Source organism: Anomaloglossus baeobatrachus, chromosome 4 (genome assembly GCF_048569485.1).
Source record: "Anomaloglossus baeobatrachus isolate aAnoBae1 chromosome 4, aAnoBae1.hap1, whole genome shotgun sequence".
In the NCBI taxonomy this organism is placed as follows: domain Eukaryota; kingdom Metazoa; phylum Chordata; class Amphibia; order Anura; family Aromobatidae; genus Anomaloglossus; species Anomaloglossus baeobatrachus.
Window position 1 is genome coordinate 638,017,210 of NC_134356.1, and position 14,502 is coordinate 638,031,711.

The 14,502-nt window shown below is 45.0% G+C and overlaps 1 protein-coding gene across 1 annotated transcript in view; it reads right to left on the reverse strand.

The window, feature by feature from the left end:
* The window catches only part of BMP1 (bone morphogenetic protein 1), a 161,456-nt gene that overhangs the window by 19,000 nt on the left and 127,954 nt on the right, over positions 1-14,502 (reverse strand). The window contains exon 15 of the mRNA XM_075346448.1: positions 13,106-13,286. Within this exon, the coding sequence (XP_075202563.1) occupies positions 13,106-13,286 (181 nt within the window). The remainder of the gene's footprint in view (positions 1-13,105; positions 13,287-14,502) is intronic.

Consider the following 14,502-nt stretch of genomic DNA (forward strand, 5'->3'; position numbering starts at 1 on the left):
TTCCTGGCTCCTGGTCTGTCCTATTCTGTTTTGTGATTCCTGTGTTCTGACTTCTGCGTGTTTCCTGACTACCCCTTTGCCTGCTGTTTTTGTACCCCGCGGCCCGATCCGGATTTGACCTCTGCTACATTTTCTGATTATATCCTTGCATGCCGATTCTATCCCTGTTCTGATATTCCTGGTTTGACCCTTCCTGACGACTACTCTCATCGGACTGCAGCCTTCCACAGATAGTGATCTCCAGGGCCCTGTGTAATTCCAAATCCCTGTATAGGGATTAAAGGGTTTCAGGGTTCTGGGGGTTCTGCTTGGTGAGTGGCTTCCCTCTAGCCTGTCCATTACATCCCATCCGAGTCTGTTGATCCAGGCAGGCGTTACAGAACCCTCTTATAATTGGGGATGTGGTTGTGTTCAGAATTAGCCAATCACATCTACACTCGTGTTACATAGTTGTCAGTACACAGCCACTATCATTTACAGGGATTCTGATTGAAAGTTTAGCTCTTTTTGTTGGATATTCTTGACATTTTGTTGGTTTTACAGCAAAAGCCATGGTCTAAAAACTGCTTACAACACAGCAAAGGGATCTCATCGTTGAAAATGATCTCTCAAAAGGATACAGAAACATTTCCAAGTCATTAGATATACCATGGAAGACTGAAGTGGCTTAAATTTAGTAGAACAATGACCTGACCTAGACCGGCACGTCCCTCTAAAATTGATAGAACAAGAAGAAAATTCCAGGAGGCTACTAAGAGGCCTACAGCAACATTAAAGGAGCTGCAGGAATCTCTGGCAAGTGCTGGTTGTGTGCTGCACGTGGCACCTATCTACTGTATGCTTCATATGTCTGACTGGTGGCAAGGCACCAGTCAGGTCTTTTCTTATAAAGGTCTTTTCTTATAAAGAAAATCATCTAAGCCAAGTTATGTATTGTCAAATGTAACACTCACGGCCGGTGTAGTAGCAGCAAGCGGGATTAGTGAACTCACTGGACCACAGAGGGACCCGGGCTCACCCCTTAGAGGGAGAGGTTTTACTAAGCACCCACCCCGAGGCGGACGCCAGATACCACTCTCAGGGCAGTAGCCAGGACTGTCGCAGGTAACAGACTAAAGAATAGGCAGGTACCAGCAGGGTGAATGAGGTAGGCTGGACAGGTGGGCATGGCAAAGATAGGCAGATATGGGAAGGCAGGTACTGGAGATGGACAGAGGGTAAATGGGACCTGACAACTAGCTAGCTGACTGGTATACTGACTAACTGAATGTGTTGTGCAGGCACCTCCATTAATGGGAGGCTGCCTTAAATACCTAAGTAATAACTAAGCGCCCACAGCGAGGCAGATACCAGATACCACTCCTGGGGAAGTGACAGACTGTGGCAGCTGAGCCCCAGGACTGGAGGAGGACTCAGGAGTAGACAGGTACGGGCAGGGTGACTGAGGCAGGCTGGACAGGTAGGAATGGATAGGAATGGTGGGCACAGCAGTGACATACCGGTATGGGAAGGCAGGTACAAGTGACAGAAATAGGAAACGGGACCTGACAACTAGCTAGGTAGCAGACTGTAGAATGACTGACTAACTAACTAGAGGAATGAGAAAATGACTTAAATACATAGTACCTCTCAGCCACTCAGAGGAGGGCTGGTGTGCGCGCATCTTAGGTGTACTCCTGGGAACTTTGTGTGGTATGTACAGGGCCCGGGAGGAGAAGGACGCACGAGAGCACGTGGGAGGCCGCATGGCAGCCGGGGAGAACAGGATCGTCGGCATCTCTGCAGCGATGTCGGCGCTACACAAAAACCAACATCAAGTCTGCCAAAAGCACGTGGGAAAACTTGTAATGGTCTGGGGAGACCAAAGTTTAACTTTTCGCCCATAATTCCAAAAGCTGTGTTTAGCACAAAGTCAACAATGCATATCACCATAAGAACACCATACACACAGTAAAACACGGTGGGAGCACCATTATGTGTCTATGCAGCTTTGAAAATAAGAAATTAAAAAAAAAAAATCTGTGGGTGATCTGAACAGGATTCTGTACCCAGGAGATGCCTCACAATCTGATAAATTTGAAGCGCCACAAGGCAAATTGGGAAAAGATTGTCAAACAGTACTTCAACAAAGTATTAGTTTAAGGGTGTGCACTGTAAGGAACCACTTTTTCTAGTTCTTCCACAAAAACAGATTTCAGTTTATTTTTCAATTGAATCGTACAGATTATGGGTGGCATTAAAGACAGTAAAAGTGGGGCGTGTCCAGGATGCTGAGCTGAGTGGACGTGGGGAAGAGGAGCTCCTGTTGACCCTCAGCTAAATCAGCACTTATCATAAGCATAAACCTACTCACCGGCTCTCAGGATGGGACCACGGAGGATTAAACCATCGCAGCAGGCATCGGTGCCCCCCCCGCTGCACACCACGGCGCTGGATACTTTCTTGGGCCTGGAACAGGGTCCAGGGGAGGCCCGGACGCCATCTTTCCAGGAGCATGGAGGGGAAATGGAGGCACTGGCCCGGCCTGCTAAGCAGCAAGAGAAGGAGGAGTGGGTGAGCGGGGACACAGGGGAAAGTGGAGGAATCCCTGCAGCAGTTCCAACAGGGAATGCCTTGGCTCAGCAGCCCTGCACTGCATCGGATCCTCAGGCACAGCAGCAGCAGGCCCAGGAGCACATAGTGGCTGTGGGAGATAAGGTGGAGGTCGGGGGGCAGCCCTCCCCACTGCCGGGAGAAGGGACTGCAGCTACAGCTGGTAATATCAGGGAACAGAGCAGCCTGCTTCCCCCCTCTGGGCCTTGGTGTGGAGATCAACTTCCCCAGCTTCCCCAGCACCAGACTAAAACTCCAGTGTCTATTACTGCAGGTGCTCACCTTAAAGGGCCAGACACCTTCTATAAGGACATGCATGATTTCATAAGTAAACTTCCTTCTAAAGAGGACTTTCAATGCCTCATACATGAGGTTAAAGCAACTTGCAGGTCAGAAATAGCTGAAGTGAGGAGAGATTTGCAGCAATTGTCTGGCAGAATTGAATCCCTGGAGGAAGAGCATGACATCACCAGATCCCATGTATCAGAATTACACAAACTGGCAACATCGCAACAAAAAATTATGGAGGATATGCAGTCTCACATAGAGGATCTCGACAACAGAGGACGCCGTTGCAATGTCCGTGTGAGGGGGGTCCCAGAGTCAGATGGGCCCGAGGACACAAACTCCATACTACAATCCATCTTTAATGAAGTGTTGGACGCTCCCCCTTCTAACATCATCAAGCTGGACAGGGCACACAGGGCTTTACAGCCGAAGAATTTATCCACCCAACCCCGGGACATCATTTGTTGCATCCACGACTTCTCCACCAAAGAACTGATCATGGCTAAGACTAGAATGAGGCGCACGGCATCTGTGTTCAATGGCAAGGAAATCCAGCTTTTCCCGGATCTTTCTCGCATCACACTCCAGAAAAGGCGGCACCTCAAACCCCTCCTCACGAGCCTGAAGGAGCACCAGGTTCCATACCGCTGGGGTTACCCGTTTGCACTAACAGCGCGCAGAGGGGGTAAATCGGCGACCCTTCGCACTCCAGCAGATACCACTCTGTTCTGTGAAGCACTGGACATTCCAGCGGTCTGTATCCCAGATTGGGACTTGCAAAGGTTGGAAGGTCCGCCCCCTCCCGTGTGGTCCAAGGTGAGGGGTGGAGGGCGTGGGGCTTTGGGGGGGAGAGGAGGTAGGGGCCGCGGGTCGCTCCCCTCCCCGGCTCGCCGTTGAGGACACTCCTTAACCTGGTTGGTGCCTATTTCTTATACCCTCTGAGTTCCAGTGGCTGAGCATGCTTTGTGATACTGTGACTCTCTCTACAGCAAGCCTCTGACTGTCCATTGTGTCATCTGCGGCCCTCTGGGTCTGTTGAGCTGCATAGGGGGGGGGGGCTGTAGCCACAATGATGCCGTGGGGGGTAGGGGGGTTGGCGGGAGCCCGGTCCCCTTACTTGGAGTTAGTGGTTGAGGTTTTTTTTTTTTTTTTCTCCCTTGTTTCCTTTAGGCACGGGCCCGTGCCCACTGGACTGACCCCCGTGGGAGGGCTACTGGGGAGTGAGGTGGGTGGCTCTCTCAGCCCAGACGGGTTGGGGAACCTCCCTCTAGGTCTCTCCCTTCCGGGTTTACCCCCCGGGAATCTATGCCTAAGGTTTATGCATTTTGGTTAATGTTCTTAATTCATGTTCATTTCTATGTTTGTCCTTGTCTTCCCCCCTCCCCGATGTTTTTTCCTTATGTGTCCTTTCAGGTACCATCCTTCTAGAGTCCCTGGGAGCTGCGGCCCTTTGTCGTATGGACCGTCTCCTCTGGCCGGCTTCACAGGGGAAGTCATGCCCCCGACGGTATAGGTGTGCCATTAGCTTTTTCTTACTTCTAAGTTTTAGATATGACCCGTATTATCTCTCTTAACGTAAAAGGTCTGAATTCACCCCGTAAGAGGAAATTGCTGCTACAGGAACTGAAAACATCAGGTGCAGACATAGCCTTTATCCAAGAAACACATTTTGTGGAATCAAACACTTTCAAATTTGCGTCCCACCGCTTTCCCATCCATTACTCGGCTTACTCGGGCTCCAAGAGGGGGGGAGTTGCTATTTTAATATCCTCCAGTTGTCCTCTACAAATTACGGGTTCTCACTGCGATCCAGAGGGTAGATATGTGATTCTGGAGGGCCAACTGGGGGGATCCCCGCACATACTGGCCAACATTTATGCACCTAATGAAGGGCAGATACGCTTTCTTAAGAAAATACTCGATCTGATAGGCGGACTGGCACCGGCCTCTACGGTGTTGGGGGGAGACTTTAACATCCCCTTTTCGGAGGTGGCCGACAGACTCTCTGTGGGTGGACACCCTCCATCGGGTGCTTCGAAAAATTTGTCCCGGGACTTTCGTAGGCTCATTAGATCAGGCGCTTTATACGACGCTTGGAGGGTGGACCACCCGGGAGAGAAGGCCTTTTCCTTCTACTCGCATCCGCATCAGACGCACACCAGAATAGACTATTTTTTCATTGACTCACAGCTGCTGGGGCGTCTTGAGCGGGTGGAGATGGGATCCATTACGTGGTCAGACCATTCCCCACTCACAATGGACTTCAAGAAAGATGGTCCTCGACCTAGGCCTCAGCATTGGCGCCTTAATGAATCTCTGATCAAAAATCCCGACACTAGGGCCTTTTTAAATAAGCAACTGGTCGAATTCTTTCAGTTGAACACGGGCACGGTCACGTCGCCGGCAACACTCTGGGAAGCTCACAAGGCAGTGATGAGGGGACTATGCATTAGAGAGGGCGCCAGGGCTAAAAAGAATGCCACAAGTCAGCGGGACTCTATAACGGCCCATCTTAAGCAACAGGAGGGGAGACTGGCGGCTGCCCCATCACTGACTATTCTTAGGAGAGTCATCAGCCTTAGGGAAAAGTTGAGAGACTTGGCAATTGGCAGAGCAGAAAAATTGCTAACCTTTTCCAAACAAAGATACTATGAAAGGAGTAATAAGGCTCATACCTTACTCGCCAGGCAGCTTAAGGAGCGCGCTACATCCTCATGCCCTCAGGCTCTGTGCGACGAAAAGGGCATTATCCACTATCACCCCGCTTCAATAGCTGACATTTTTTTCAATTACTACAGCAAGCTTTATAACCTTCCGGTTCCCCCGGGCATGGCTTCGCGCGGGGCTGGGGCACTTAGGGACTATTTTTCGGCCCTTGAGCTCCCTTCACTGCCTTGCGGAGCAGCCGCGGCTTTGAATGAAGAGATTACTACAGAGGAACTGGAGCAAGTTCTGGAAGCCCTGCCTGGCGGGAAGTCACCGGGCCCGGACGGCTTTACTTATTTTTATTACAAGGTGTTTGCGGCGGAGCTCCTCCCACACATGGCTGCCTTGTTTAACTCTTTCCTTCAGGGTGACCCTATCCCTCCATCCATGCTACACTCCCATTTAATCCTCCTGCCCAAGCCACCCAGGGACCCATTGGACTGTGCTAATTATAGACCAATAGCCCTTTTGAACTCCGATTTGAAGATGTTCACCAAGCTCTTGGCGGCCAGGCTTAATCGATGGTTGCCCCAACTCGTGTATAAAGACCAGGTGGGTTTTGTCCCTTGCCGTCAGGGGGGTGACAACACCAGGAAGGTCATAGACCTGGTGGATGTGGCAAATCGGACGAAGCAACAGGCGTTGGTGTTGAGTCTAGATGCAGAGAAGGCTTTTGACCGCCTTGCGTGGCCTTTTCTCTTCAAGACACTGGAGGTCTTTGGGATCTCGGGTGGCTTTATGCGGGCCTTGAAGTCCCTGTATAGCGCTCCTACGGCCTCTATCAAACTCCCCCTCCACATCTCTAAGCCTTTTCTCATCTCCAATGGCACCAGGCAGGGGTGCCCCCTGTACCCCCTCCTTTTTGTGCTATGCATAGAGCCCCTCGCGGCCTCGGTCAGGAGCAACCCAGACATCTCGGGGGTCCTGGTCAGGAATAAACCGTTTAAAATCTCGCTTTTTGCCGACGATGTGCTCATTACACTTACTAACATCCATGTGTCCCTTCCAATTTTAATGTGCACCTTGGGTAGGTACGGGAGCCTTTCGGGGTATAAGATCAACTCTAGCAAAACGGAGGCAATGCCCTTGAATCTCGACCCGGTGGCCCTGGATTACCTGCGTTTGAATTTTAAGTTTCGTTGGAAGACAGATGCGGTCAAGTACCTGGGGGTTAACCTCACATCTACTTATGATTCCCTCTATAACCTTAACTTCCCCCCCCTTTTCCGAGAGCTGAGAAATCTTTTGAGCAAGTGGTTGCCCCTCCCTCTTTCGTGGATGGGGCGCATTGCGGCGGTTAAAATGAGCTTGCTCCCAAAATTATTATATTTCTTTGAAACCCTCCCAGTTAAGGTACCAATAAAGGAGCTGAAGTCCCTTCAGGCGGCTATCCTTAGATTTATTTGGTGTAACAAACGTCATAGGGTGGCCAGGGAGGTGTTGATGGCTCGGAGAAACAGGGGGGGGCTTTCTGTCCCGGACATCCTAAAATACTATTGGGCGGCCCATCTTAGGAGGATCCCCTGTTGGGTGTCCCTTTGGGCATACAACAGGTGGACTGAGATTGAAAAACTTTGGCTGGCGCCTATACATCCAAACACGCTCCTGTGGCCCCCGGCCCGGTGTGATTCGCCCCCCCCCTCTTCTTGGACCGATGCAGTTCACTAGGGACCTCTGGGCATTTTGCATTAGAAGATTTCCTTTGGCATCCCCCTGCTCCCCTCTGGTGTCCTTCATATACCAACCCTTGCTCCCAAGCAGTCTGGAGTCGGACATGGTGCACCCCTGGCTCAAGGCAGGTCTATTCAGATTTGCAGACATTATAGATGGAAGTACAATGCAGATCCATTCCTTTGAGTACCTTAGAGATAAATTCTCTCTCTCTAATCGAGAGTTTTTCCAATATCTGCAGATCAGAGACTTGGCTGGCTCCTTGTTTGGCAGGGCAGGGGCCTCGATTCCCACAGATTGAGAAAATTTGCAGAAGGGGCACTGATACTAAGGGACTAATTTCGGAAATTTACATTTTGCTTTCTGAGTCACGGGAGGGGCCCGAGGGGTCTTTTCCATACATGCGGAAATGGGAGTCTTTATTGGGAAGGCGGATACTTCCTCAGGAATGGGCAGCAATCTGGGGAAACGCCGCCAAGACGTCAATATGCACACTATATAAGGAAAATATCTATAAAATTTTGCTATTTTGGTACCACACTCCAGATTTCCTTCATGGCATAGACCCCTCCATACCGGCTTGTTGCTGGAGATGCGGGGGAGGCAGGGGCACCATTCTGCACATATTCTGGTCCTGTCCAGGGATAATCCCCTTCTGGGAGCGGGTTAGAGGGTTGATCCATAAAGTACTATATATAGAGGTTGATCTTGATCCCCTGATCTATGTTCTGGGTCTTGGGAATGGGGGATTGGGAAAAACGGCCTCTAAGCTTTTGTCCCACATCCTTACGGCGGCCAGATGCTTAATTGCAAAGAATTGGAGGCAGCCAGGGACACCCTCACTCCAGAGTCTCAAGTATAGATTACTGGACGTTAGACGCATGGAACATCTCACGGCACTATTGCATGACACAGTTGACCGTTTCCAGGCCGTGTGGGCACCATGGGACTACTTTGCGGGACAGGAGGATCTGTGAGACTGAGGCCTATGGGTCCTATGGAAGGAGCATGGACTCTTGAAACCCTTCCCTCTTCCCTCCTATTTCTCCTCTCCCCTCCTAACCCTCCTCACCTGTCCTGTCATTGTTTGTCTAGGTTCGATAAGAATTCTGAATTTTATGTTTTATTTTATGTATGAAAAACGTAAATTGAAAATCTCAATAAAAATTCAAAGTTTAAAAAAAAAAAGACAGTAAAAGTTCTGAAATGATTTTTCTTGGTATGATTTTTTTTTACATGAAAAAAACCTGGAATTTTAACAGCGGTGTGTAGACTTTTTATATTCGGGTTGATAAAGCCTTTGAGAGTATTGACTAGAGGCAAGCAAAGGATATATCCACGTGCTGTGGATTTTCCATGCTGATTAGTGGAAGGAAAATCTGTAATGTATTACATAAGCAACAAAGAGTATGAGATTTTCTTAACTCCCATTCACACACTGTGGAGAAAATCTGGAGCATAAATTGACCAACAACAGTGTGAACTATACAGTGAACAAGCAGCCTACCCTAAAATCAGCAGAATGTATATTTAAGCTGGAAAATAGGCAGTGAAAAGTCTGCATGTACAGTTGAAATCAAAAAAGTTTCCCTCCGCTGTCTATAAAGACACATCTGCAGGTTTTTCCCTCTGCTCTCTATGCAGACACATCTGCAGGTTTTTCTCACTATTTGACATGAAATCAGAATAAATCTTTTCCATTTTAGGTTAATTAGGAACCGACCGAAGTTATTTATATTTGCCAAATGCCATAATAATGAGAGAGAGAGCATGTTTTAGGCATTTTTATTACTCTCTGCAAAGTCAAACGTTTCCCTCCATTTCATTAGTATTTGGTGCCATTGCCCTTACACTGTATGACTTAGGTGAAACATTTTGGATCTCCTTCCACAAGCTTCTCACAATAGTTGGTGGAATTACAGCCCATTCCACCTGACAGAACTGGTGTGACTGAGCCATGTTTGAAGGTCACCTTGCTGGCACCGGCCTTTTCAGCTTTGCACATAAATGTTCAGTAGGATTGAGATGATGGCTTTGTGATGGCCACTCCAAAACACTGAATTTGTTATTCTTAAGACACTTTGTAGCTAGTTTGACAGTATGCTTTGGGTCGTTGTCCATTTGGAAGACCCATTTCGCCCAAGCTTTAGGTTTCTGGCTGATGTCTTGAGATGTTGCTTCAGTATTGCCACATAATCTTCTTTCCTCATGATGTCGTTTATTTTGTGAAGCGCACCAGTCCCTCCTGCTGCAAAACAACCCCACAACATGATGCTGCAATCCCCATGTTTCACAGTTAGGATGATGTTCTTTGGCTTCAAAGCTTCTCCCTTTTTCATACAAACGTAGCAATGGTCATTACGGCCAAACAGTTCAATTTTAGTTTAATCAGACCACAGGACATGTCTCCAAAAATTAAGGTCTTTGTTCCTCTGTGAATTTTCAAACATTAATCTGGCTTTTTTACGTTTCTTTTGGAGTAATGGCTTCTTCCTGGCAGAGTGGCTTTTCAGCCCATGTTTATACAGTATTAGTTTCACTGTGGATAATGACCAGCTTCCACCTGCATCTTCACAAGGTCTTTTGCGTTTGTTCTTGGGTTGCTATGCACATGTCTGATCAAAGCATGTTCATCTCTGGTACACAGAACTAGTCTCCTTCCTGAGCAGTATGATGGCTGGACATTCCCATCTTGTTTGTACTTGCATATAATTGTTTGTACAGATGAATGAGGCACCTTCAGGTATCTGGAAATTGCCCCTAAGGATGAACCAGGCTTGTGCAAGTCCACAATTCTTTTTCCTGAGATCTTGGCTGATTTATTTTGACTTTCCTATGATGCTACACAAAGAAGCAGTGTGTTTCAGGTGTTCATTAAAATACATCCACAGGTGTGTCTCTAATTAACTCAGATGTTACCAATAAACCTATCAGAAGCTTCCAAAGATGTGACATCATCATATGGGCTGTCCCTATTATTTAAAGGCATAGTACGCTTAGTGTATGTAAACTTGACTTTGCAGAAAATAATAAAAAGGCCTTAAAACATTCTCTCATTATCTGGTATTTGGCAAATATAAATAATTTTGGTTCCTAATTGACCTAAAATGGGAAAGGTTTATTCTAATTTCATGTCAGATACTGAGAAAACATGCAGATGTGTCTTTATAGAGAGCAGAGGGAAAAACCTGCAGATGTGTCTTTATAGAGAGTGGATGTAAACTTCTGGATTCAACTGTAAGAATGTACTCTAAGTTTTAAGACTTTTTGAGACAATTTACTAAGCTCAGATGGAAAGGTCAGCATTAACTCCAGATTTTAGAAGTTAGTGAATTTTTAACCTATTAGAAAAGCCCATTAACGAAAAGAGAGATCTGTAGAATATTTGAATAAAACATGTACAAATAGGTTTTATGTTACACAGCAATACAGATTTATTGCAGTATATTATATCAGCGATCAGAAGACCACAGCTTCAGCTCTGCTACTGGGACTGAAGAAAAAAGTTTTAAAAAAAAAAAAGTTTCAGAAAAAAAAAATTAAAAACTAAAATGTAAAAAAAAAAATAAAAATTCTTATTTTTCCCGAATTAAAAAAAAAAGCAAATAATTGGCATTTTCGCACCTGTAATTACCCGAACTATAAAATGATCACAATATTTATATCACATATTGAACACCAACATTCCAGATAATCATTAAAACTAGGCTAAGACCAGATCCCCTGAACAGACAGGTATCTGTAGACCTGTCAGTCACTGGGAATCTGTCTCGGACTGCTCATCTGAGTCGGCTTTTCAAAGTATATTTTCTCTGAAATATGGCGAAATTTCAGAGTAAAATATACATGGCTGCAATAACACAGCCAGCGTCTGATTTATGCAGAAACAAATCTAACGGCAGGTTCTTTTTATGGGGCTAAGTGGCTAAATGCATACAGCTAGTGGTCAACACCATTTATTAGGGTGTGTCTGGTGTAATACAAGGGTATAGTCAAGATATATAGATATGTATACACACATATATGTGTATATATATGCGGGCATATGTAATTTTATATATATATACACAAATATACATATTTATATACATATACATACACACACATACATACACATACATACACACACAGTACAGACCAAAAGTTTGGACACACCTTCTCATCTCTAGAACAACTGTTATGAGGAGACTTTGTGCAGCAGGTCTTCATGGTAAAATAGCTGCTAGGAAACCACTGCTAAGGACAGGCAACAAGCAGAAGACACTTGTTTTGGCTAAAGAACACAAGGAATGGACATTAGACCAGTGGAAATCTGTGCTTTGGTCTGAGGAGTCCAAATTTGAGATCTTTGGATCCAACCACCGTGTCTTTGTGCGATGCAGAAAAGGTGAATGGATGGACTCTACATGGCTGGTTCCCACCGTGAAGCATGGAGGAGGAGGTGTGATGGTGTGGGGGGGCTTTGCTGGTGACACTGTTGGGGATTTATTCAAAATTGAAGGCATACAGAACCAGCATCTTGCAGCGGCATGCTATTCCATCTAGTTTGAGTTTAGTTGGGCCATCATCTATTTATCAACAGGACAATGACCCCAAACACTCCAGGCTGTGTAAGGGCTATTTGACTAAGAAGGAGAGTGATGGGGAGCTACGCCAGATGACCTGGCCTCCACAGTCACCAGACCTGAACCCAATCGAGATGGTTTGGGGTGAGCTGGACCTCAGAGTGAAGGCAAAAGGGTCAACAAGTGCTGAGCATCTCTGGGAACTCCTTCAAGACTGTTGGAAAACCATTTCCGGTGACTACCTCTTGAAGCTCATCAAGAGAATGCAAAGAGTGTGCAAAGCAGTAATCAAAGCAAAAGGTGGCTACTTTGAAGAACCTAGAATATAAGACATATTTTCAGTTGTTTCACACTTAAGTATTTCATTCCACGTGTTAATTTATAGTTTTGACGTCTTCAATGTGAATCTACAATTTTTAGAGTCATGAAAATAAAGAAAACTCTTTGAATGAGAAGGTGTGTCCAAACTTTTGGTCTATACTGTATGCATACACAGACATACATATACACATTATACATATATATATATATATATATATATATATATACACACATTTTATGTATATAAAATATATATATATATATATATATATATATATATATATATATATATACACATTTTATGTATATAAAATATATATATATATATATATATATATATATATTTTATATACATAAAATGTGTATATATATATATATATATATATATATATATATATATATATATATATATATATATATATATATATATATATATATATATATATATTATATATATATATATATATATATATATATATATACACACATATACACACACACACACACACACACACACAGTCAGACTGAGTTGCCAATGGCCCATCAGTAACACTAGCTCTGGGGGGGCCACCATTAAGCTAGCCTCCTCCACACATTTATCTGTACCTCTATGTTTGTTGAGTGAATGATGAGATGCTGCTTTTCTTCTGTACATAGTAAATAATGCACTGGGACAAAATACTACTCATATTGGGTGGGTAACTCCAGCATAGGGGCCCACCGGGGAATTCTCCGGTTCCCCAGTGGGCCAGTCCAAGCTTGTATATATACACACGTCTGCGGCTTACAGATACTAGTCTGATAATTTTGCGGCACTGTGGAATAATCCAAGCAATGCGAAAGGCTAAGACATCATAAAGCCAAGCAAAGGTTAAAAAAAAAAGAAAATAAAATCTACTGTCCCACAGAAAGCCCCTGTAAAGGCAGGTAGGACGGGGAGCAGACATGCAGGGGGGGCTCACCTGAGTAGTAAGTAGCCTTGAAGCCTTTCTTGGATACAGTGTTGTCAGACTTGAACTCTATCCGCATGTTGTTGTACTGGGAGCTGATCACCGGGGGGAGCTCTTGACCACAGAACTTTCCGAGAAGTTTTGAGTCGGATGTCAAACCGCTCCGAACTTCCACGTAATCATATTTGCAGACCTGGTGGGAGCACAGAGATAATAAGAAGCAGAGCCCAAATATACATCACTGTACTGAGGGGAAAGGTCTGGTGAATATCTGGATAAAACACATGAAAATGTATACACCGTGCATGTGCGCAAGGCAAAAAATCTGCAAGTGTTTAACGCCAAGTAGTCAAATAGCAGTACCCAGTGTGGAGATTTACCAGTGTTGGTTTTACTTTTTAAGAAATAGGGATTATAGAGTCGGTAATACCACAGAGAAATGTAAGTGACTTTGCATAGACGACTTATTTGAGGTAGATTTATCTTGTACAATGTTCTCTCTTTATTCACAGTCAAAGTTGCTTTCAGAATTTTGCAGGTTGTCACAGGAAAGACAGTTCATCTTCAGTTTATTGTCAGCCATGAGTCTTAGAAGCTTAGATGTAAAGGCAGCGGCGGCTTATCCATCATAAAAAAAACAAAGGAGAGAGCATGTTGCAATTCAACATGCACAATCAATTCTTCTTTTCCTAAAGATATGAAACCCTGGAGGGTCAGGAGGCCCCCATACAGATTAACCTGTTACTTTTGATAGTCCTTGCCAACAAGCTAACCTATTTTTTGTTTTCTTCATATCACTATCTAAACTATACTACGATACAGGGGATGAAATAAGTATCGAACGCATCACCAATTTTTGAATATATTTCTTAAGGTGCTATTGACATGCATTTCTCATCAGATGTCAGTAACCACCCATCCAATCCACACAGGCAAACCAAACCATAGATGTCCATTAATTTAGTGATGTGTAATGAGAAATGAGAAGGAAAAAGTGAAGAAACAGAGGTGCAAAAAGCCATAGAAAGTCAGGACACCGGCTGAAATTTATCAGTAATTAGAAAACAATCCAGCCACTGAGTGAAAAATGATATCAGCTGGTTCAACTGATGGCCTATAAAAAGGTGTCTCATTACCAAGGTGCCACACAAGAAACATCCCATGATGGGTAAAACCAGTGAGCTGCCTCAAGACCTTCAGAACCTTATTGTTGCAAAACATATACTGATTGCATTGGTTACAGAAGAATTTGTAGACTATTGAAGACTCCAGTGAGCCCTGTTGGGGCCATAACCTATAAGTGGAATGAACATAATTTCTTGATAAACAGTCCACGACCAGGAACTCTGCGCAAAATGATAATTATTTTCAGGAGAGTTGTGCAAGAGCCAAGAACCTCCAGTGAAGAG